Source organism: Toxorhynchites rutilus, chromosome 1 (genome assembly GCF_029784135.1).
Source record: "Toxorhynchites rutilus septentrionalis strain SRP chromosome 1, ASM2978413v1, whole genome shotgun sequence".
Lineage (NCBI taxonomy): Eukaryota > Metazoa > Arthropoda > Insecta > Diptera > Culicidae > Toxorhynchites > Toxorhynchites rutilus.
In genome coordinates, this window is record NC_073744.1 from 202,176,035 (window position 1) to 202,200,528 (window position 24,494).

At 39.3% G+C, this 24,494-nt stretch overlaps 1 protein-coding gene across 4 annotated transcripts in view; it reads left to right on the forward strand.

The window, feature by feature from the left end:
- Positions 1 to 24,494, forward strand: part of LOC129768078 (serine-rich adhesin for platelets) — a 214,438-nt gene that overhangs the window by 185,898 nt on the left and 4,046 nt on the right. For all 4 annotated transcript variants that reach the window (XM_055769530.1, XM_055769613.1, XM_055769691.1 and 1 more), the window contains 2 exons: positions 18,913 to 19,011; positions 19,078 to 20,232. In XM_055769530.1, coding sequence (XP_055625505.1) covers positions 18,913 to 19,011; positions 19,078 to 20,232 — 1,254 coding nt within the window. The remainder of the gene's footprint in view (positions 1 to 18,912; positions 19,012 to 19,077; positions 20,233 to 24,494) is intronic.

Genomic DNA, 24,494 nt, shown 5'->3' on the forward strand with positions numbered 1-24,494 from the left:
ATCAAATAAAAGTTAGTTTGTTATTATAAGTTGTATTATAAGTAAAGTTATATTGTCATGTTCTTCCTGAATCCTTAACAGCAAAACAATAAACTATGAAATCATAGAGAAGACAACCGCATTTTGAACTTCTTTCTGATTTAACCAATCTTCAGAATTATAACTTTTGGATACTACCAAGAATTTTTTATTTATCATAATCATTGCAGTCATCCACTACGGCAAATCGCCGAGTTCAACAGTTTCTCTGCTCTCGTGCGGATTGGTTGCGAGCTCAGAGTTCAGGGCTCAGGGTGTGGTTGGTGCGTTTACCCACGATATGGGGATATCATTACCCTGATATAAAGTAACCAAACGCTACGAAGCAGTTCCGTTCCCGAGTGAAATTAAATGAAGAACTAGATGATGATCCTCTCAACCTTTCGAAAAACATACTTGGGGCAATGGCGTAGTGTACGTAGGGCAAGGGGGGTGACATTCGCGTTAGTATGTTATATTTTTTCTAAAAAAAATCGTTTTCGAGTAAACGTCACCCGGTAGCGATTGATGACATTATTTGGAGAGTAATTTCAAAACTGCGTATTGAATAAATTCATCATCATCATTCATGCAATTTTTAGTCTACTAGACTTTGCCACACCTCTTCCAAAAATTGAGAATTTGTGATTTTGGTTTGTTCCAATGACTGAGTATAGTTCAGCTGATTACTGATTACTGTAGAAGTAACGAAAAAATTCTGAAATTCTTAACAGGTTCCAATAGTTGGTCAAAAGTTAAATTCCCGAAAAGGTGCAAAGACCAAAGAACACAACCGATGTTTGGAAAAATGGAAGATGATGTCGACAAATCTCAAACTTGATAAAAACAATCGTATATCTCTATCATATATCCATAGATATACAAAACGAATTCATGGAATCCTGACGGGTCATGTAAAGCCGTAAATTATTTCGTATATTATGGGCCCTATTATAGAAATCGAATCGAGGATTCGATACAATCACTATCACTATCACACCGAGTAAAATCTGGAATTATAGAAATCGAGGAAAACTGCTTGATTCGTTAGCAAGCTCGAATGTCAGCGGTTGTGATGAAATATTTTGAAACAAGTTTGAAATGTTTCATGAAGCACTATAAAAAGGATGCCAAATCTTTTTTTGAGGCATCTGATATGAAAATGTATTTCCAAAAGTGTTAATATGGTTATGTTTTGGAGTAAATTGATATTTCCTCAAAGAATAAAGCTTAATAGGCGTAAGGCACGCATGCATGTGTAATAAAAACGGACAGCGTGGAACAATTTGCTGTACAAAAAATATAATTATTGGAAAATCTATGGAATTCCGTGAAGAGTCATGCACGAATTTAACTTTTCTTTTAGCAAAACAATTTTTGTTATTCATGTAATGCAATGCTGCCAAAAATGACGTACTAATGTATGCTAGTAGAAGTAAGCAATTTTTAGGTATGAAATTTGGTTGAAAGAAATTCAAAGAGTATGATTAAATTTACTTATGAAAGTTATGTGTATCGTAAAAGAAATACTTACTTTCTGCCATTCTGAACCTAGATGCATTGGTGGTCTCAGTGCATTAAGTTCCTCTCTGGATTCCTCCAACTTTTCCTACACTGGGACTATATTAGAACTGCCTCCACAAAGATCTCGAGCAATGTCTACGTTCGCTTCCATTGTTTCAAGGAGCCGTTCAAACTGGTGGTGATTTGGTTTTTTTTCTTCCACCACTCATTTTCAGCCACTGAAATATGCGCTGGAAGTAAATTCTGCATTGTAAGTTATAACATGATTTATATAAATTATGCTGGATTGAACACTTACCTTGTATAGACTATTCTGGCAGCACCATAAAACAAATGCTGATCAAAACAAACAAACATGTGTTGCAAATTGTATATATTGAAGCGTTTCTGAAATGTTTCCCAAAGGGATGCAAGCTAAAACAAAATAATTCTCTGAAGATATGCAACAAGTGAACCAAACAACTCGAAAAGTTCTGACACTTGCATCGATAGTTATCACTCGCTCGGTGCTATCGAATTGCTCGATTTCTATAATAGTAAAATAGAGCTAACGAGCAAAATTCTTATCGTCTCGATTTCTATAATAGGGCCCTATATCATTGGAGTATTACGGAATTATGTTCGACAGCACTCCTGATTCATTGCACGATGATCAATTCGAAAAGTTCGACATTTCAACATTTCATCATTGAAAATGATATAATCCTTGTAAACAACATTGCTTCAATCATGTCAGGATCATATCGAGTTCAGGTGTTGTTAAGGAAACAAAAAGAGAAGCCGCATTCATCCACACTATGTGAAATTTTTTGGAACTTTTGAAGCTGTTTACTTATTTTTGCAAATTCAACTCATCGCTGGGATATGCTTCTGATCACAGCCACTAATGTTTTGTACGATCGTGCCGAGAGCTTGAGCACTAGATTAAGTGCACGGTAGCAACAGTTTACACATTTCTGTATTATTTGTACTTCTGATGCGATGTATTGAAGGTTAAAAGGTTGTTGAGGAAGGGCAGCAGACGTTTCTGCAGACGCTTCTTGACGTATATGTCGAGGCTGAGAGTGATGAAAACATCGCTTTTCCAGCCGCGGGTGCAGATGGTCTGTCAAACTAAGTCTTTTCGGGGAACTTGGGGTACTTTCAGCATCTTGAAGATATCTGCCACCTTTCCCATTCCCATCGTCGTGGCAAACTCCTGTCCAGAAACTGCATGAAGTTCGATTTTGACAACTTCGCGTGCGAAAAGTTATTTTGAGAAACTGAGGAGCAAACGTCAAAATCAAAGAAGAAAAATCATTCAATACCGGGGGCTGCTAAGCCGCCACCTTTTTGTAATCAGCATAGAAATCATAACCTGAGAGTAAAAATGAAGTGCTTCGTGCGATCCTGCAACAGTGGTTTTAGTTATAATTCGTCAAATAAAGCTTCCGGATAGGTATCCAAATACCGTTTCCCGAACGGCTCGGCCGTTGTAAATGCTGATCATATTTGCATCAATATTATCACTCTACGATAAACAATCAATGTGAGCCCTGAGCGCGAGCCTAGTTTTATGCTGCCTACGTTCGATTTGTGTTGGTAAGGATAGGGTTGCCAGGGTCCTGTTCTACACGCACACATCTACAAAATGAGGGACGTTCAATTTTATTCAATGTACACTCAAAACAACACGTTAATTTCAACTTGATCAAATTTTAATCGTTCTACCCTTTACGAGAAATGAATCATGCACAAAATTATTTGTGATCCAAAGGATTATCTCTGGATAACGTTGTGAATATACTGGAAAATTTTCTTGTTGCCGAATGAACAATCTAGTCAAAAAAGGCTTTATTAAATTCCAAGAATTAAGCATTTTCTACTGAATGGAGAATTCGTCATAAGGAAACCAAACTAGGCGCGAGAACTTCCGGTCCCGGACTAACAAAAGAGGAGAAAATTAGCTGAGGAATGTTGTGGTAAATTTATCGTTTTCATCGGGAAAAAAACGGGGGTCTCCGTAGCCACAATGGTTGCGCGTTCGCTTAGTAAGCGATCGATCGTGAGTTCAAAACTCAGGGCCCTCATTGACCATCTTTGTGTTGTTACAGAATAGCTACGTCCACGCAACAATCATCAGCGATGGAGATCGATCCACGGTCGAAATAAGATCGATTCATCCATACAACTGCTCTGCGCTGCAAGACACATCGGGCTGCTGTTCTATAAATAACTCAACAATGATCAATCAACTGTCACCGCTGTCCGGTGGTCTAACTGGATAATGGAAGAACAGAAAGAATACTCTTACGCCTAAATGGCTACTGTGTAAATGTACCATATGCAATGGTATAGAAGGAATACTGGCGAATGGCAACTGTGTGTAATGTGCTAATTATAGATATGATAACCATGTGACATGTACACGATTAAAATTCGGCTCTGTTACAGCTAAAAAATGCTAATGAGCCTCAAATAAATAAATGGGATAAAAAAAAAATCGGGAATAAATAAAGCGATCTAAATCGTTCGAAGCAAAACAAAGGCTTTATAATAAGGGTTGATTAGAGGGGAGACATCCAATGCACCATTACTTGGGGCTGTCCACATACCACGTGAACAGAAAAAGCACGATTTTAGACTCCTCCGTGGACTAGCTTGGACATTTTCTAAATCTCTCCCCTGTTTCCACGTAGACTTTTTCCACTTTTAGAATATATTCTAGCAGAATATAATTGAATTGCGTCTATATTTGAAGCCTGTTTTATATTACCGGAGCTGTAATGTTAATCTAGTTTTATCCTAATTGTAATCGTGAATCAAACGGTTGACTTTGTAAAAAAAATATATAAAGCAAATTGGCCTTATTAGTAGTCGTGTTTGTTTTCTCTTCTTGGAGATTTTCATTCACATTATCCAAGAAATAATTTATATCGCTCTTCGGTTTCTTCAAAATTCCATTTATGTGGTCTTCGTTTTTCGTTGCTCAATTCCGCACCAAAACATCACTTATATGCTTCAAACCGAATTTTTAGATCAAATTCTATTAGCAGCTGATTTTTAGAGAATCATACCTCGAAAGCCTGTTGTCTGATTAAAATACGATATTTTGACTAAGTTTTTGGGGAATCAAAAAATAGTATAGAAAAAACGATAACTTTGCCATCAAACAATAAATTGTGAATCAGTATGAAAATATGAATTTATCAATTTAAGTATTAGGATGAGTTCATTTGCATAGCGCTTCGCAAATTTATCCTGCACGTGCGTAATGAAAGACTATTTTCTCGTGAGCTGAACTGTTCAATTGCCCAAAACATCATGATATATCATATCCTGTAACCATTTGGAGAAGGTCTAACCGTCGACAGGACACCCAGAATAAAGCAAAGGAAACTGATCCCAAAACTCACTTCAAAGTGGCTGTTTGTTGAAGTATGCCATGATTTTTCCATTTTTTAATATTGTAACTATAAGTAGGCTATGAGAAGTATATTCGCTTGGAAACCGACAGAAGTCAGACGTTTTTTCTTTCCCGTGAAGAAACCAGAAGAAAATCGAAAATTTGGAAAATTTGGTTTTGTGACGACATCTCTCAAGTTTCTGGAAAACCATCCAATACGCAGCCATCAAATCCATTCCCGACGGTGTTATTCACCACAACAGGAATTCTTTTGGTCCGTCGCTTACTGACGGTGGAGAACCTTTCGATCAGGAACGGGTAAGCCCCATAATTGTTCTTTTCAAACAGATCCCGAGTTTGTCATCGATAGACACAAAGGAAATGGCACGAGTTCGCAATCCAAAATTCAAAAAACAAATGAAGTACTGGTTCGAGAAATGTCAAAATACAAGAAGTACTGGACTGTTATGCGGAGCTCAGAATCCACATTACAGTGATGAAATTCAACAATATGAGAAAAAGATGAAAAGGTGTTCGACCGAGCGGGATTTCTAGACAGCTCAAATCTTCTGTTGAGATATATAAAGAACTAAAGGTGGGTGGAAAGTTAAAAAAATCCTAGAAATGCAAAACAAATTTCAGATTTCATTTCTAATATACTACCCCCCTCACCGACATAACTAGTGGCTGCATTGTCGGAAAAATTCATTTGGGTTTATGAACCTGTTTTTCAAATTCGATTTCATAAAAATACCACCTATATTAAACTCAATATTCGTAATAAATGTTGCCTTGAAATGATAATAGGACACCATTCAGGTTGGAAGTGCCATTGCCGGATGGAAATTAGATTTTTCAAAACAAAAATTATAGCCAATCTTGGATCATTAGTAAAAACAAATGACAATCGCCTTGCAATAGAAACTCGCACAGACAATAGCAGTAATAATTTCCGTCTCGTGAATCACCCTTGTTTCACAACACCACTAATAATAACGTCTTATTCCCGTGTCTTACTACACATCTGCGTAGTATCTATTCAATTAACTAAAATTGTTTTCCCGTTCCATGTCCCGGAGGAGAATACATTTTGATCGCACGCAAACTGTGCCTTTTTTATTTTTCGCTACTGCTACCGTCTCCCAGCGTTTTTTTGTTGTTGTCTGTGGCTTGGTAATTCGCGCGTAGATAATCAAGTAATGGATTTCGGCGTGAGAAACGTTAAACTCGCGGGATCAAATAACCCCTTCGGAGTACAACGATTTGAAGGGCATACCCGTTCAGCAGCGACAGCAGCGATCGTTTAGTTCCACCGGCTTTAGAGACATTGTCGTTACGCGAGCGCGCGTGACGTCGTCTAATTTGTGTTATGACCAATTTTATGTCCAAATAGCGTGGTAATGCGACTTCTCGGACCCGAAGAACAAGTTTTGATGGGGCGTTTGTCTTTTGGAAGTCGGCAATTGTTGTCCCGGATGGGTTATTACGAAGATTTGCATCACGTGTTCTAACCAAGCTCGTATAAAAAGCGATACAAAACATCTCACCACTCATCATCACTGTAATCTGCAATCGGCCAAGGATAAACGTGTTCACTCAGCAATGAGGAAAGTGTGGTGGTTGCATAACCTCCGTTAATGGATTTAATAAGTAACTTAAGTGTAGATGTCAGAAGAAAATTATGTAGCCAATGATCGCCGTAAATTAGCCCATCAAGCCTCGCAGCAAAGAGCTGAAAGTGTGAGACAACAATGTGGCAATCGTTTTTTTTTTTTGCAATTCGATTGCTTCAATAGGTTCCCTTCTCTTACCCTAAGTCGCGTGTTGATATGGTTTGTGTCATTGTGGCTCATCCTACTCCTTCAAGATTAATCAATCGGGTCATCATCATTTGACGAAACATATCTGGTCTATAAAACCTCTACTAGAACGATCCGGAATGGGAAACACGTGGCCCGAATGTATACCACCACCTCTCACGGTTACCCCATAAATTTCGCTCACTACCTCGCGGTGCGGCGGGTGAAAACATTGTATTTTTATTGCATTGTTTTGTTTTTTGGTTTCCTCTCACCCTCGCGACAGTGCTGCTGCTTTCCACATTACCCTCCCACTCCCTTTTGCAGCAAACAAGCCAAGCGATTGTGTACTATTATCGCTGAAAAAAAGTCAATGTGTCCACACGACGGCCTCCGCGGTCCTCTGGCCACATCTGGACAATGTTTGAAAATACTGGTTACATAATGGCCGCGAAAGGCATTTGGTCGTTCTGTGCAGCACGAAAAGGGAGAAAGGTTATCGCAAAATCAGTGGGAGTGGATGACGATAGGGTGATCCTAATACACAGTTCTAGGCCTGTTAATTTGGTCAAATTGGAAGTTCATTATATCCACACTTACATGTTTACCGTTTGCAAAATTACTATCAGAAGCCATATATACATACGGTTTCACCAGCCTTCCAATATAGACGAAAGACTTCTTCGTTTGATTATTTACGGAGACATTAGAATGCATCGACATTTGATGATTATTTCTTTAATAGAATATTGTGGTGGCCCTGAAAAAATCCGATGGTTAACGTGTTTTGAAGAAGTGACTGTAGATGGTTAATTTATTATTCTTTTTCTCCCTCTCGAGAACAATACACAAGCTAGTCATAAGTTGAAATTTGTTTCTTTGTTGTCAATGCACCTATTCACTAAGTATGCATCGCGAGTGGTTTTCTTCTTTGTAAATTATAGAGGCTTCAAAGTTCAAATGCAAGATGCGCGATCAAAACGAATCAACAGCTAACGAAACGGTCTTTTCCCAGCGATTACACAGGCGATTGAATATTTGTTTCAACACCATCAACAATCTATATTTCAAATAAACAAAATACAACACCGATGCGTACCAATCAAACACACACAAACAGCAACGATGTGTGAAAACATTCTGAAAACATGGAAGAAAATGAAACTAACGGGTGTTAAATAAAAAATGAGAATTTTTTCAATCACATATAAATTTTTTTCTTATTTTTTTCATCGATTTCAGTATTTTTTATTAATAACATAATGTATTTTCTTCAAAAAAATATCAGTGAATGTATGAGTAAGGGCCGTGGTCTGCTGTTCGACGCAACTTTGTCGCGATGCTCTCACAAGAACGTTGTCGGCACTTACGTCCATTTTCCGGATACAATTCCGGATTCTTGTCCTTGTCCTCCAATTGTTTTTATACACTATGGCACTGAGTGAGCTAAAGAAATTCTCTATTGGGCGGCACTGGGGCTAGTTTGTTGGGTTACGATCTTTCGGCACGAACGGTATCTTTTTCTCCTCAAGATACGCCAGCGTCTTCTTGGCGTAATGGGAAGACGCCTTGTCCGGCCAGCAGACGTACTTCCCATCCGCGTGATGCTCGTTCAGGAACGGCAGCAGGATTTTATCGAGGCACTCTTCTTGATAGATTTGTTGGTTGATTACCAGACCGCTCGGCTTAAACCAAGTCTTTGAAATGCCTCGGTCGGAAATGGCGATGTACAACATAACCTTTTTTTTTCAAACTTGTGCCTGAACTTGTATTTCACTTCAGGCGTTGTGGATGACTTGTCGCTGGAGTAGTAATTATCATTTCCTGGAATATGCGTTTTGGATAGCGGAAAATAGCTTTCGTCGTCCAGAATGAAAGACGTCCCGCGGTATTTTTTGGTCATCCACCGACACTGTGATTTAACCCTCTCAATCTGCACCTCCGAGTACTCCGGCGACCTCGTCTTCTTCCTGCAGACGATTCCTTCCATCTTGAGGGTCTGATGGATCAATACGTGGGAGCAGCCATATTTCCGACCGGCGTCACGCAGGCTGGTTGCGTCCTTGTTGTCAAACAGCTTCTTTAACGATGTCTTCCTCTGCTTCGTCATTATCGTCACCGGACGACCACTTCCGACTTTCCGCTCTACGTTCAGGGAACTCAGGATACGATATACCGTACTGACTGGTACATTTTCTTCCTTAAAATGTGCCACCGTGAACTTTTTTCCTAGCTGGAAATGCGTTTCGTAGAACCGTACAACGTTCTTGTGAGAGCATCGCGACAAAGTTGCGTCGAACAGCAGACCACGGCCCTTACTCAAACATTCACTGACATTTTTTTGAAGAAAATACATTATGTTATTAATAAAAAATACTGAAATCGATGAAAAAAAAATTTTTTTTATATGTGATTGAAAAAATTCTCATTTTTTATTTAACACCCGTTATATAATCTGTTTTCAGTCCTTTTTGGATCTATAAACAATATACAAACAAACATAGATAATATAGTTTCATTTTATCAAAAAGTTATCAACCGTTTTCAGCTTTTAATCGTTTTCGTTTTCCACATTTTTTATAAGTTCATTTGATTCCAACTAGACAAAGTCAAATAACTAATTTTCTGATTGACGGATTTTTCCATTGCGCGATTTTCTGGAATCAACAATTTTCAGATTTTTAATTTTTCTGAATGTATTTTATTTTGTATTTTCTGGCTTTCTGACTTTTTTCGATATTTCGATTTTTTTAAATTTTGAATTATATTGTGTTTTTTTTAAATTTTTCTTATTATCATATTTTCTTTGATTTTTTAGAATTTGTGATCTTAGGTTTAATGATTTTACTAACATCTTAATTTTTTTTATTTTCTTATGTTTCAATTTCGGACTTAAAAAAAAAACATTTGGATTTTTAATTGATTATCTGTAATCAATAAAATGAAAATAAAAATTAGTGTTTCTATAGACGAAAAAGAAACGAAAATTTCTAAAGTCATCCACATGACATAAAGAAAGTTGAACAATTACCATGACCAAGGCATAAAGACAATCGCTAAAAACTATATTTGGGAAAAATTGAAAAAAAATTGTTTGAATATGATCAATAACTAGTATCGTCACATCCAATTCCAATTAATTCTGGGACGAGTTGCTGCGAAATTCCTCATAAACAAGAGATGTCATCTGGCGCAAAAATACGTTTTAGTTAGACTACCCACACATTCATAAGCAGACTGAGTTTTTCATGTTCCAGACAACGCAATAAATGGAGAGAGGAAATGGAGTTGCGCATCTGTAGAGCCAGCTGCTCAACCAGATGTAATCTACGAACTAAATACAAAGGGAGATACTTGCCCTACACAGCCCTAGTTTAGCGAATGATTCGCTTCGATAGTTTATTCGATAAAAAAGAACACGATAAGCTGCAACAGCACTCGAAACCGAGTCACGCGGGGCAGTTGAAGTTTCCCAATATTTTCCCACAGAGTACTGCATATCGGCGATTTTCTCATCGCTAATGCTCGTAATCGGATTGGCCAACCAACAAGTGTGTGCCCTGCCTGCCTGCCTGCCTGCTTGTCTGCTCTATCAACATCAGTTCAGCTCACTAACGATCTCAAAGCTGCACAAAGTAACAAATAGTCCACATCCACCGGCGGACAGATGATGTAAAGATAAAAGCACATAATTCACGATTTCAGTGAATCTGTTTCTTCTTTTTTTTGCGAAACAGCATCATTTTCTCTCCAGCTGCAGAGAGGGAAGCATATGAAAAAAAATGAATGCGTTGAATGCGGGTCATCATTTGATTAACTCATCTGTATCTATATGACTCTCGTCGAATTAGCTAGCTCCTCCAATTAGTCGCTTCGCTCGAGAAAAGTAAAAAAAAATCAGTTGGAAGATTTCCACCTTTTTCTCCTCCACCAACATATGGCGGATCATCCGTTTATGTAATTCTTTTTAGGCCAAATGCTCAATATATCATTGCGTTTCGCCTTGAATGCCATAAAAGACGATAAAAATAAAAATTCTCAACCATTTAAACTGGTATAAATTACCAAGAAATCACTCAAAATATAATCTGGCGCTGTCTGTTCGTAAAACAAAAAAAACTCTTAACTTTTTCTGCCACATGTTTTAATTGTGTGAGTGTTCGTAACATAATCCCTTCCAGAAGCGTGGTCAATTCGAAACAAGTGGTAGATGTCAATTCTACGGTCAACACTTTGACGACCGGAGTCACATTTCTGTGACTTGAATGTTTGTTAGCCGAAGTCACATTTTTTCATCTTCTTGAATAATAAAAATGTCATGTTATAATTCATTAATCACTTTTAGTCAACCTTTCTTCAAGATATGTCGAAGAAAAGTGCAAACCATTTCAACAATGTTGCGGGCTTCAGAGTTTTGATGAATCTACAGATTTGTTTGATTTTCACTGAAATACGGATCATCAGAAAAAATACACAACCCCTACCGATTTTTCCTCACTGAAAGTATATTAGGAATTATAATGAGTGAATCACATCACTTTTGCTCTAAGAAGTGTATCGAAAAGTAGTCTTAAACATTTAACACGTTATTAAACATCATGTTCGTCGAAAAAGACCTCAACCCACCTAACTGTCCCCAGCTGCGGCCAATTGAACGTTATTGGGCAATTGTCAAGGCCAAGTTCAAGAAGGAAGGTACAGTGTCTAGAAACATGTCAAAGTTCAAGAAGTCTGCAGCGTCTAGAATGTGCATAAAGACTACTGTGCAGAATTGAGTGGAGTTAAATCTAAGGTTCGATCATTTTTTAGAAATCAACAATAAGCTTGATTTTTTCATTTCATTGCTATGTAAACTTAATATTCATTAATAAAAGTCACTTAAACAATTTCTGAACGTTTTCAGTTTTATTTTGATGTTTGAATGACTACTTTTCGATATACTCCTTACTCGATAAGACGCATCGCTAGAGACGTCGTGTTCTGTACGACGCTTGGTGCGCTTTATGGGCCGGTGGAATCGTTGGTCCGCATATCTTCAGAATATTATGCCGACCAATACGTAACGTCAACCGCTAAAGGGACAGGATCGATGTTTTGGCGTCACAATTGAGCGCCCCTCCCAAAACTAAGCACTTCTGAGATATTTTGTGGAATTAACCCATTAATTATCAACCTGTAAAAATTATTTATTTATCGACAGCCATTAGTGTAATGTTGATTATATGTGTTACAGAAACCCCAATCTTCAAGAATTATTTTTCTCCGCTCTTCCGTTTTCCGGAAAATGACAAATAACCGAAAAATCGACAAAATCGAAAAATTCAATCAAAAAATCGATCATTAAAAGAACGAACTTGTAATTGAAATTACAGATCAACTCGAAGTTATAGGAAAAAGTACAAGTTGAAACTAATAATTTGCTGTTGTATTTTGTTTATGCAACATTCACTTGTAATATGTAACACTAATAATATTAGTGTAAACAACTTGTAATACTAGACTTGTAGATTTATATCTAAATTCGTTATGCAACAGGAATCTACAAGTTACAAGACTAATATTCTTAGTGAAATTTCGATTATGCAACAGGGTGTTACTTTATTTTAAACCATTTGGTATGTGTAGAACCTAAGAAATCATTACCTATTTTTTGATGTAGGATTTCGTCTTTCAGTGATAGTAACAGATCAGAAAAAAGGACACATTTTTATGAAATAGAGAGAAGCGTTTTTTTCGTTTTTGAGTTATGGTTCAAAAAATCATTTTTTTAACCATTTTTTCCAAAACTGACTTTTAAAAAAAATCATAACTTTTCAATTACTTGACAACTACTACTTGATGATCGACATATCGACATATCAAATTGAAGCCAATGAGCAAATCTGATTCAAAAAATATTACACTCGCGAAAAATTATGAGTGCTTGTCTTTGTAATTATTGATTGTATACGTTTTTTTTATAGTTTACTCAGTCAAAGATAGAGAGCGCTTAATTTTTTAAATATTTTTTCTTGAAAGCTGTGGTTTTTTTACATAACATATCCAAAAATCAAAGAGGTGTTTTTTTTTCGTTTTTGAGTTATTATTTTGTAATGTAAGTTGTAATGTAATAAGTTTTCATTCATTTGCCAAACTTCTAGTTTTTCCTGGATATTGACAGTTTTTTTTTTTGAGCATGCCAGCGAAACGATCAAAGGCAAACAAATCTACAATTTTTTTAAATTTTCCCATTTTTATCCAGCCTTTTTTATATTTTTTCGTTATTTTTGAAATTTTTTACTCCCCAAAATTCCATTCTTTTCTTTCATTTGTGAGAATTTTTATTTTCGTATTTTTATTTTAGTATCGTACAGACTGGTTATACTTATGATATATTCTTAATCCTAGCTTTAAAATAATCTTTGGTCATGTTAAAATCAAAAATTTGGCAGACATTGTTGAAGGCTCGAAGGCAGGAACTGAATGGATTATTGTAGCCATAGCATGTTCTATGTCCGGGAACAGCAATTAATGTGGAGAAACGCAGCTGACGTTGAGGAACGTTTATTGGAATATGCAGAAGAAGATCTGCACACTCGATGTTTTCACTGAGGATGTCGAATACAATCAGTCGTTGCATCTTCAGTCGCCTTGCCGTGAGCAATTCCAAGTCAATTAGACGACAACGTTCCGAATAATGGGGAAGATGGACGGGATCATTCCACGAGAGATGTCGCAATGCAAATCGAATGAAACATTTCTGTACACGCTCGATACGTACAATCTCGGAAACGTGGTATGGGGCCCAGACCGGTGCAGCGTACTCTAAGTTGCTCCTCACTAAACTACAGTACAAAGCTTTTAGTGCATATACGTCGGTGAACTGTGACGCATTCCGACGTATAAATCCCAGGATAGAGATTGCTTTGGAGGTGATTGCTGAGATGTGATCGTGGAAACATAGCTTTGAGTCCATGATAACACCCAAGTCACGGATAGAATGTACACGATCCAAGAAAAGAGTGTCGATGTTGTATCGGTAGTCTATCGGCTCGTAGCAACGACTAAAGGTGATCACCTTGCACTTACTTGTGTTCACACGCATGCCGTTGTCTTTGCACCACTGCGCTAGAGAATCGATATCGGCCTGCAAGCTGCAGCAGTCCGCAGCTGATTTGATGACTCGGAAAATTTTAAGGTCGTCGGCAAACAATAGTTTTCCAGAAGATATTCGTAGGCACAAGTCATTTATGAAGATTACAAATATCAATGGCCCTAGTACACTTCCTTGGGGGACTCCGGACGCTATATCGAATGTTGTGGATCGTGCTGAGTTCACCTCAACAAAAGCTTTCCTACCGGTCAGGTAAGACATCAACCAATCGGATATCCAATCAGGAAAACCCATGTGCTTCAGTTTTCTCACCGTAAGAATATGCGGAACAGTATCGAAAGCCTTCGAGAAATCAATATAAACAGAGTCCACTTGATTTCTGTGTTCAACTTCATGAAAGAACACGTTGGTGTAGCATAATAAATTGGACGTTGTGGAACGATGAGGTACAAATCCATGATGGAACTCAGATATCATCGATTTCGCTGCAGACAGTAGTACTGTGTGGATCAGTGATTCGAGTAGCTTCCCTAGGCAACATAGGATGGATATTCCACGGTAATTTTCAACGCGCCGCAAGCTGCCTGATTTGTAGATAGGAATCATCTTCGCAGTTTTCCATAGGCTAGGGAATGTTCTTTCCTCGAGCGACTTGTTAAAGAGTATTGTCAGAGGAAAGGCCAATGATGAAGCGCAGTTCTTCAACAGGATAGGTGCTAAGTCGTCCACTCCGGCTCCTTTCGTCGCGTCTAGTTTTTGCAATGATCTTAAAACTTCCTCGTGGGTAAAATTGAAGAATGGTAGGTGGATATGATGCGACGGTAGGTTGCGAAAACATCCAGATCCTGGTTGAGGCAGCTCAGTCATGAACACGCTTTGGAAGAATCGTCGAAAAAGATCAGCAACTTCATCAGGTAGGTTTGCTGTTGTGTTACCGTATTCGACAACTTGTGGTACTCGATTACTCGCTCTTTGTTCTCTAACGAATTTCCAGAACGCCGTAGGGTTCCGTTTCATATCAGATTGAAGTCTCTGCTGGTAGGCCCTGTAGCTGTTCTCTACAAGATCCTTATAGCATGTTTCCACGATGCGAAGAGATTCACGGTTTTTGTTTGATTTATTGATGAAGAATCGTTTGCGTGCTTTACGCAGTTTGTTTCGCAGCCTTCGCAACTCTGCAGTCCACCAAGGCTTCCTGGTGTTCCTATTAATAGAACGGTGGCGTCGGGGTACTTTCGAATGTATGATCTCAAACAGGGTATCATAAAACATATGGGTGGCGGAATGAACTGTACGATCTTGAAGAAGTTCCTCCCATTCGACCAATGAAAATACGCTATTTAAAGAGTTGAAGTCACATCGTCTAAAATCCAGGTCAAAGGAATCAGTCGTGGCTGAAATATGCACACAGCTCTGCATGTCCATTTGTAGTTCGAATGGTGGGTGGTGCGGATCAACGGGTAGAAATGCTGATATCGGCGGCTGGCCTTCAAAATTATCTGGAGCGTTTGTAAAAACCAAATCAAGTAGTCTGCCATTGATGTTTGGAATAGAGCTGATTTGTACGAGGCCATAGGATGAGATGGATTCAGTGAGCACGAGTTCTGGATCGCTAGAAGCATTCACAGGCAAGTATCCGTTGACATCCTCATCAAAACCCCATTGCAGATGAGGAAGATTATAATCGCCGAGCAATAAAACGATATCGTTAGCCGAAGATCGGTCCGTCAAGGACTGAACAGCGAAAGTGTGGTTGGAATACAACGCCGTCTCAGAGTTTGGTCGAAAGTAAATGCCGAGGAGGTACAAATATCGGTTGGATAGTTTCACACAGACTACCATTTGCTCAAGCGTACTACAATGAGGTATCGAAACCTCGGTACAGTGCAGTGTGGCTTTCACTGCGACAAGCACTCCGCCACCTCTTGTGAGGCTACTGGTTGCTTCACTACGGTCACAACGAAAAAGTGAATAATCGGATGATAATTCAGCGTCGCATATATCGGACCGGAGCCATGTTTCAGTAAGAATGACAACATCATAATGACTGCTCGACAATCCTAGCTGTAAGCGTGAAGTTTTAGTGCGAAGGCCTCTGACATTTTGGTAGTAAATGGAGAAAAAGTGTTGCTTTGGCGAGAAACTATCGCAATCACCACAGTCAGTAACCGGAAGCACAGGATGATGAGCTACAGGATCGTTCCGCTGTGTCGATGCGTTTGTCGGACGCTGGTGGCCCGAAGATGGCAATGAGCTAGAAGTGTTTCGCATTTCAGGCAGCGCATTGTTCGGAATGAAGGTGTACTTGCCTGCAATTATGGGTTGGATGCCAGCTGCCCCGCACTCGAGCACAGGACCGGGACGACTGGGTGTCGCTGACATCAATGGCTCGACTGTGACGAGGGAGTCAGAGGCATCCATAGAGCTTGCAGGTATGCGTCCCGGTTGACTGGTTTGTGATGCATACGTGGGTAGTAGACTAGGAATAACATATGTTACCGAGATGGAATTGCTCGAATCACAGCTGTACTTGCCTGAGTGAGAGGCTTGGAGAACCCCCAATCCAGACTCAATCGCAGGACCGGGATGGCTGCTGGGCGTTGGCGGAAATGGCTCGACTGCGATGAGAGGATTGAAGACCTCCTTCGTTCTTGATGGTATGCATCCCGGTGAGTTAGTTGACTCAGGAAGTTGGTTGAATGAAGAGGATCTTGGTTGCTATGTTGAATAGTCCACCATTTTGTTTCGCCGTTCTCGCTGAATTTTATAAACCGGGCATTCACTGCTCCAGGCAGAGTGGTCAGTTTTAATATTCAGCTTACGCTCAACTCGCAGTTTCGCACAGTTTGCACATTTTTCTATGCGGGATTTGCATTCTTTAATCGAATGGTTATCACTGCAAATAGGGCAGATAACTTTCTCTACTTTACAGTCGACTATTTTATGTTTGAACCCGCAGCATTTGTAACACCTTATGACCTGCAACCCATCAACCACTCGGCATCGATTCCACCCGCAGTTCAGTTTCCCAAGTTGTATCACATTGAAAAACGTCTCGGGGTCCAACTCGACTATTGCGCTGTAGTTGTCGTATCTCCACTTCAGATTGCAGTAAGTTTTGCGCAATTTGAAATGTTTCAATGTTGCAAAAACTTCGTTTTGGTTAATCAGTTTACCCTTTAGTTCGCTTTCGTCGTATTCGTCGCTCATTCCTATTATTTTAATGGTTGGTTTCATGTTCTCGCGCACTTTTACCTCAAATCGGCCTTCCAGTTGTTTGTCAACTGTCTCTTCAAGATGCTTGATTGACGCATCATCCTTTAGAGCTACTATGACCGACCCATCTTTTCTACTTGTCACCCGCCTAACGTTCAAATGCGAGAAACAATTCTCATCACCTCTGTTTCCTATGTCCATATCTTCGTGCATTGTAACCAGCACATGACACACAAAGCGGGGCGAAATCAATTCAAATTTGCCGTGCAGTACAGTGAATTGATACGCTTATTTTACAGGATTTAGTGAATATACTCTCACGTTAAGTAGATAACAAATCGTTCAATTGTAAATTCAATCGTGGGACTTCCTGCAATAACAACTACGCATACAGATGGATATACCTTAACACAAATTTAGACAAGATTTCACACACAATTTTGTAATTTTGTTGGGCACAGAAACACAGTGGACTTTCTCTCTTGACAATTATTCCACTCTGCTTCACTCATATTGGTATCTTGTATGACGTTTATCGTCTTTCTATATCTATATCTTTCCATTTAGTATAAGCACACAGATATATGGTGTTTTCTCACTAATTTACCCCCCTTTTATTGATATTCAGTTCGATCAGGAAAGTTATGTCAGTCTGGAAAATGTTTATGTAGATGTCGAAATGGTTTAGTAGTTTCCGAGTCCATAAGAATCAGACAGACAGACAGACAGACAGAAATCCATTTTTATATATATAGATATAAACAAAATTACCGATTCTCCTGTTTTTTCCAGTTTTTTTTTCCAAATTTTCCGAGCTTTTTCAAAAAATTGGTTGGCAACTCTGTTCACATGTGACTGGAATTCATTTTTTTCAAAAAGCTTGACTTCAACTTGATATCGGTCAATCGGTCCAGTAGTTCAAAAGTTATCAATTTTTGAAAAAGCCATTTTTGGAGAAAAAAAGGAAATAGGTGATCTTCCGGACCACCCTAAATTAAAAATGGTTACCCTAAGGAAAAAATAAAAAATATGAGTTCAATTTTTCGCGATAAAGAACAATACTTCCCCTTTTCCACGAAAATCTGAGAACTATTATATCGGTTTGGCATGGATAAATATTTTGCTCGTCCTGGTCCACCTCAGTTTCTATTATGCTATTTTGTTGAAAAGACATGCAAAATTTTGCGGCTCAGAATATGCTCGAAGCAAGCATAGTACACAGCTCACACTGACGGCCAGAAGCAAGGCAGAAAAATATGAAGAGCTTAGAAATAATAATTAGAATTAATGTATCGTGCCAGTTTCCATATCGTTAGTTGGAGATTGTTTGTATCCGAACGGCAATCAAATCTTCGTGGATTAAAGCATTGTTTCCAGGTCAAAAGCGCAGCGCATCTCAAGCCGGATGTAAAGAAGATATTTTTCAGAGCAGTGTTCTTTGGTGGAAAACAGAATGTGAAAAATTTATTCCAACAACACAACCGATTCGGTTCGTATTCTCTGTTGACATTCGGCGTGCTTTTGAGGGCGTTGTATTTGAGAGCATTGGAGATGTAATTTTGCTAAAATATACTAAGAAACTGCATGGATATCCAAAGTTTAGTATTTCAATGTCGAGCAATCAACATTACAAATTAATGTTGAGTACTATTCCCGCCGGCAATAATTTCGTAGTTCTACGTTAACAATACCGTCGTGTATAGGGTCACCGTAAGCACCCTTCTTAATTTTTTCAATTTTTTGCTGCCCGCGACGCCATGATTAACGAGAACTTGTGATCCATATGAGAAAAAAAGGTTGAAATCAATAAAACTATGTGTTGCTTTGTTGTTCTTCTGTGCATATCTAACATCTGGTGTTTTTTTCGATCATTCCAGGTCCTGCAACAACGACTTGATCACGCAACCCGATCTCGGATTTTCCTGAGTAAGAAACTGGACAAATCAAAGGAGGACATTGACGATCTCAAATTCCGGGTAAGTTCCCTCGGCGAATGATTTACTATTTCATCCCCTAAATTAATCTTTTGCATCCGATTCCAGCTCGAAGAGAAAAACATCGAACTGGAGGGCACCAAGGCTCAGCTGCGGGTACTCGAGTCCAAACAGAGTGGCGGTGGTAAGTCCGGTTTCAGTCCCGAGCATGGCGCAAACAGCGCGAAGACGAGTCCGACCGTTGCCGCCGGCGCCACGGTGGTAACCACCTCGGCGGGTGGTATCGTATCGCATCAGCACCGGTCGGTTTCAACCTCGGAACTGAGCCAGCTATCGCCGGTCCATCACCACCACCACTACCAGCAGCAGCAGCAGCACCATCCTCAACAGCAGCGGGATTTGGCCCTTAGGCTGCAGCAAACGCAGGTTTCCACCCCCAGCATGAAGGCGATGGTTCCCCTGGCAATGGATGAAGTGCTTCAACACAGCAGCAGCACTGAATCGGCTCAGGATCAAGCGGAGCGAGATTCGGGCAGTCACAACAAGATGCAATGCCCGGAAACGCCCCGACGAAGACCCAGTAAAATCCCCCTGCCGGGAACGAAGGGCTACGTGGCCCCGAAGCCCCCGACAGGGAGAAATTTCACGGGATCTCAGCACTACTCCAGACAAGATAAGAGCTCCCCCTCACCATCCGGGTCGTTATCGAATAAATCCCTGAACAAGAGCACGGGCAGTTTGTACATGAAGTCCACCGGGCCGAGCTCGATCACCAGTGCGAGTCGAGACAAGAAGGACACTAGCCTAAATCGACCCGACTCAGCTCAGAGCTGGCGTCGGGATTCTTCCCTGGACAAGAGTCGCAGTTCCTCAATCCCTGTTTCCAAGGGCTCCTCCGGTGGTGGGTCACCGGTGGCCAAACAAAGCGTGGTAAACATCTCACCACAGCCAAAAGCGAAGCGTGATTCTCTGACAACGCGGGTAAAAAATTTCGACTCGCTGTCCCGGTTCCAGACGGCTTCCGTCTCGACCACCAATCTCAGCAAGTCCAGCTCGAAGAAAGATCTCAGCTCGAGCTTCACCACGGGTCAGCTGCGCGATCGGAAGCAAAGTGGCAACGCGATCCGACGCGTCAGCAGTGCCTCCGTGGGAGGGCGGGGATCGTCCGCCGAACAGAACAACAACAACAACGGTTCCTCCCCGGCGGCATCGTCCGACGGTTCGCCCGCTGCCAATTCGAACAGCAGCAGCGACAATGGCAAGGTACGAAACATTCGTTCCACTTTCTGGAATTGGCTGAAGATCTAAGTTTTTTTTTTATTGTTTTCCCGTTCTAAAATGTGAGCAGTTTTGTCCCCTAATTATTTTTTTTGTTCCTTAACAAACCCCCAAAACCAGACTATGTGATTTCCAAATTTGTTCGAGTTCGGTGAATATGATTGAACTTCCTTTTTTTAAATTTTTTTACGCCCGTGAAGTACATTAGTTTTTGATCGTCGGTAACCTAATGTTCGATGTTATTACTACCACTTTTTTTGTATTTCGACTAATCGTAACAAGGTAATTTCTGAAAGAGAAATGAAACATAAATAAATGAATATCGCAGGGTATTATCCTAAGTAAAAAAACTATCATTAAAAGTGTGATTTCATTGGTTTCGAAGGACAATACTTGCAGAAAAGAAAGTGCACTCAAAGTGAAACGAATATCAATGGCCTTATGCACGTTCTCCATGCGTTACCTATTTCCCGTGCCGCGTATTTGTTCTAAAAGCCTGTTCGAAGCGGTGCCCCGCCTCGGAGAGAAAACAAATATCAAATCAAAATATCTCCTGTTTCTTGCTACTTTTCTGTCCCCAGTTTTACTATAATACTCCTACTAACAATTTATCATTATTTCAAACGCGAGTAAACCTAATTTGCTAACAAAAAAAAATCAATTAAAATTGAATTCGACTCATACGAAACGAAAAATCGGCGAATCCAAACTGAGGTGAACGATGCACACGCCCCCCAAAACCACATCACATAACATCGGTGGACCATCTCCGCGCCCCCTTAACGAGCTCGAGAGAGTTTTGCGGTCAGTTGTGTTGTTGTTGTGTCGTTGCTGCTGCTGTTGCTCCTGTCGCCGCCGCCGCCGCCACCGTCATTGTTGTCGTTACTACCACTCAAACAACCAATCAAGTGACTACCACTACTACTACTACTCCGCAACTCCAGCTTATCAGAGCAATACCAAAAAAAAAAGAATGTCAAAAAAAATGTCTCTCAGATAAAAAAAAGCCTGCATTCGAAGGATTTTTACCCCAAACAAAAAAAAAGCAACAAACACATAACAAACAAGAAAACGTTGTTTATAGCGCATATACACACACACACACCCATACTACACATGTCCTGGCTATGTCGAAACTGTACTACCAATACCAATAAGCAAAATAAGCAAAGAAAGCAAAATCCACCGAACGTTTGCAGGATTTTTATGGTTCTACGGTTTCTTCTTGTTTCGTAAGTCATGTTATACTTTTACGTTTTTTGTTTTTGTTTCACTCTCGCCCTCTCTCACACTCTATTCACTATTCTCACTTGGATGGTTTTTTTCTTCTATTTTCCTCTATCTGTATGTCTATTATCTTTTTTGGTTTTTAGTTGTTGCGTTTCCGCTTATATTTAGTTTGCTTTAGTTATTGTGAGCGTGTGGTTTATTTTATTTTTGAGTTGTTCACTTCTCGCTTGTTCACTATGCTTCTAATTAATTGCAATATGTTATACATAGCTCAGTGCCCTCATCACCAGCCCAGCGTCATGAATACTTTCAAAGTCAAGGCGGTGAAGTCATATTTGAACACACTCTGAGTAGTTCCAATGGTGCGCGTTCTCCGGTTTCTCGCTTTTTAATAAAAAAAAAAATACATGTGATATATTTGGATAGTATTTTGTGAAAAAAAAACCGATTGAAATTTTGGGCATTCCTAGGGAATGGTTTCAATTATTAATTAATTTTTTTAACTGTCATTTCGGCAGTACCCAAAATATGTATATAAATTTAAAAGAAATCTTTTGGGTGCAGATTAGAAATCCAATGAAAATGTTCATCTCGTATTTTGCAAAATGTTAATTCCCGCAAAAAATACCCTATGCAAATTTTCAGCTCAATTGGGCTTTATTTACTAGTTATCGTAGCAAAGACATAGAAGTTTGAGCTTTTTAAAAATCGTAAAATAAATGTACTCAAGGGAGGAGTACATGAACAGTCTAACAGGAATATATGGGGGGGGGGTGAAAAACTGAAAGCGTTAGAGTGCTTATAACTCGAACATGTATTAATAGATCGGAAAGTTGTTTGCATCAATTGAATAATTCAAAATGTCAATGTCACGTTTTGATTGCCCCGATCCGTGCTCCTAAAATTGTGCCCAAAAGGAGCAACCAGAGAACAGCGAAATACGGTTTCCCTAACACAGACTTCGAATCCTAGCAGTCTGAGGAAATCGGAATTGCAAATACATGCAATTTGGAGGTGTTTTTGTCCCCATCGAAATGGTTTTCCCTAACACGAACTTTAAAACTATGGTGCCTGGGGAAATCGTAAAAACCTTGAACAACTTTCGATGAAAAAGCAAATATGTTCTGAGATGATAAAATTTATATGCTGCGTGAAAGATGCGAACGAGTGTGGATTAAAACTGTGAATATAAAATTGAAATTAAAACCAAAAATGTTGCTTTCAAAAAATGAACACGAACTTTTCGGACAATCCAATATTAATTATCCTGATTTCTCCTGATTTTTATTTTCATTCTTCCTGATTTTTTAAGATTTTAGTTGGCAACCCTGCCAAGTTGTCTGGAGAATCGACTTGTAAATATATGCAAGCTGTGAGTACATTTGTACTCGCTTGCCTTTATGCAGACCGGAATATGTTTTCCTAAACTCCTAAACTAAGAAACCTGAGAAAATCGTCATTTCAGATACTAGATCCGAATGAATTTTCAAGTTTAAAGCCTCTATAGTATTAGAAGTAGAAGTTGAAGTTTGATCCAGTACCGCATGTTTTTTTGCACTCCGGAATGTGATTTCCTAACACGAACTACAAAAGCGGGTACGAATACGAACGCTATGGCTCGGTTATTCAAGACTTCCAGCAAATGGTTATCTTCCGCTCACTTTGATGCGATAACGTCAATTCATTCAACAATATTCGTTGGACATGCATGACAAAATCTAAAGTGAATGCCTGAAGTGTTCATCAAATCAAACAAATTGGCAGTTTGAGATGTACATACACTTGCGAGCTGCTATAACATCAAAGGGAAATGTAAAATACAATGATCGTTTGACAGTTCTTTAGTTCACATGTTTTGGTAGTCGTAGGCATCATACCAAACGTAACGTAAACGTCACTAAATTAACTTGTAACGAAGAACATCATCTATCACAATGTATAAATTGATCTTACAACTCTTTACTGGCAAAGCAAATATGTTGAATTCAACTTATGGATATGAGACATTTTAAAATAAATGAATTTTTTATCGCCAAATTCCTGAATATTTTTGGCGGTTATCTATAGTCGCCTGAACAATCGATCCATGGTCAAATATTCAATGTTATGAATACGTTTTGAGGACTCATAATTTAGTATCTGAGCAAGCAGGATTTTTAATGTGGATGTCCAAAATTTTTTTTTTGTTTCTTCGGCTTTCATCTTGCACAACTTTTTCAAAACAAGACGGATCAACGTGGAATTTTAACCGTCCGAAAATACAGGTTTTCCAAACAATATACTGTCAAAATATTTCAGATACGCCTACTACGACCGCTGCTGCAAGAAGAACAGTGATTCCAGATTTTAAACCTAATACTGAGGAGTATGAAAATCCATGTTCTGTACATACTTTAATCAACATCTTAATAAGCGATTTAACGAACTAAAGTATAACTTATATTTCTAATCAGAAGCTGTAAAAATGCCCATACCGACAACGAATAGATATAGCACATTGCATGTTACCTGCTTTTGTAACCATAGCTCTCATTAAACACCTGATAGAGCCCGTAACTTTTTAATCCCAACTAACAACCGGCCTTCACCACCACTATAATTTGCATCGCACGCAATGCAATTGTACAAAATACCGCCCGCCTGCCTCCACCCTTGGAACTTCACCACTGTATAGTTGTGTGATTAAAACAATTCGCAAAAATCCCTCGAATGTGAAAGGCTAAAAGAGATGTGTTCCATTGCTTTCGATCTAGCGACAGAGTTTTGACACAAAAATACACCGATACACACCGTCCGTAATGTTTTCTACTGTTTGCGATCAAAAATGCGTGATGAAAGTTGTCGTAAGTCCTAAAAGCGGGAGCAGAAACGACTGTCTTGTTGAATCATCCTTCTTGGGTCCAATCCTGGTCAACGCGTCAATGACTATCAAAACAAGAGTCAATCGATCATTTGTACCCTAATCGTAGCAAAATGTCAACCAAACCCTCGACAGCCACTGTGATCGTTTTTTGCGA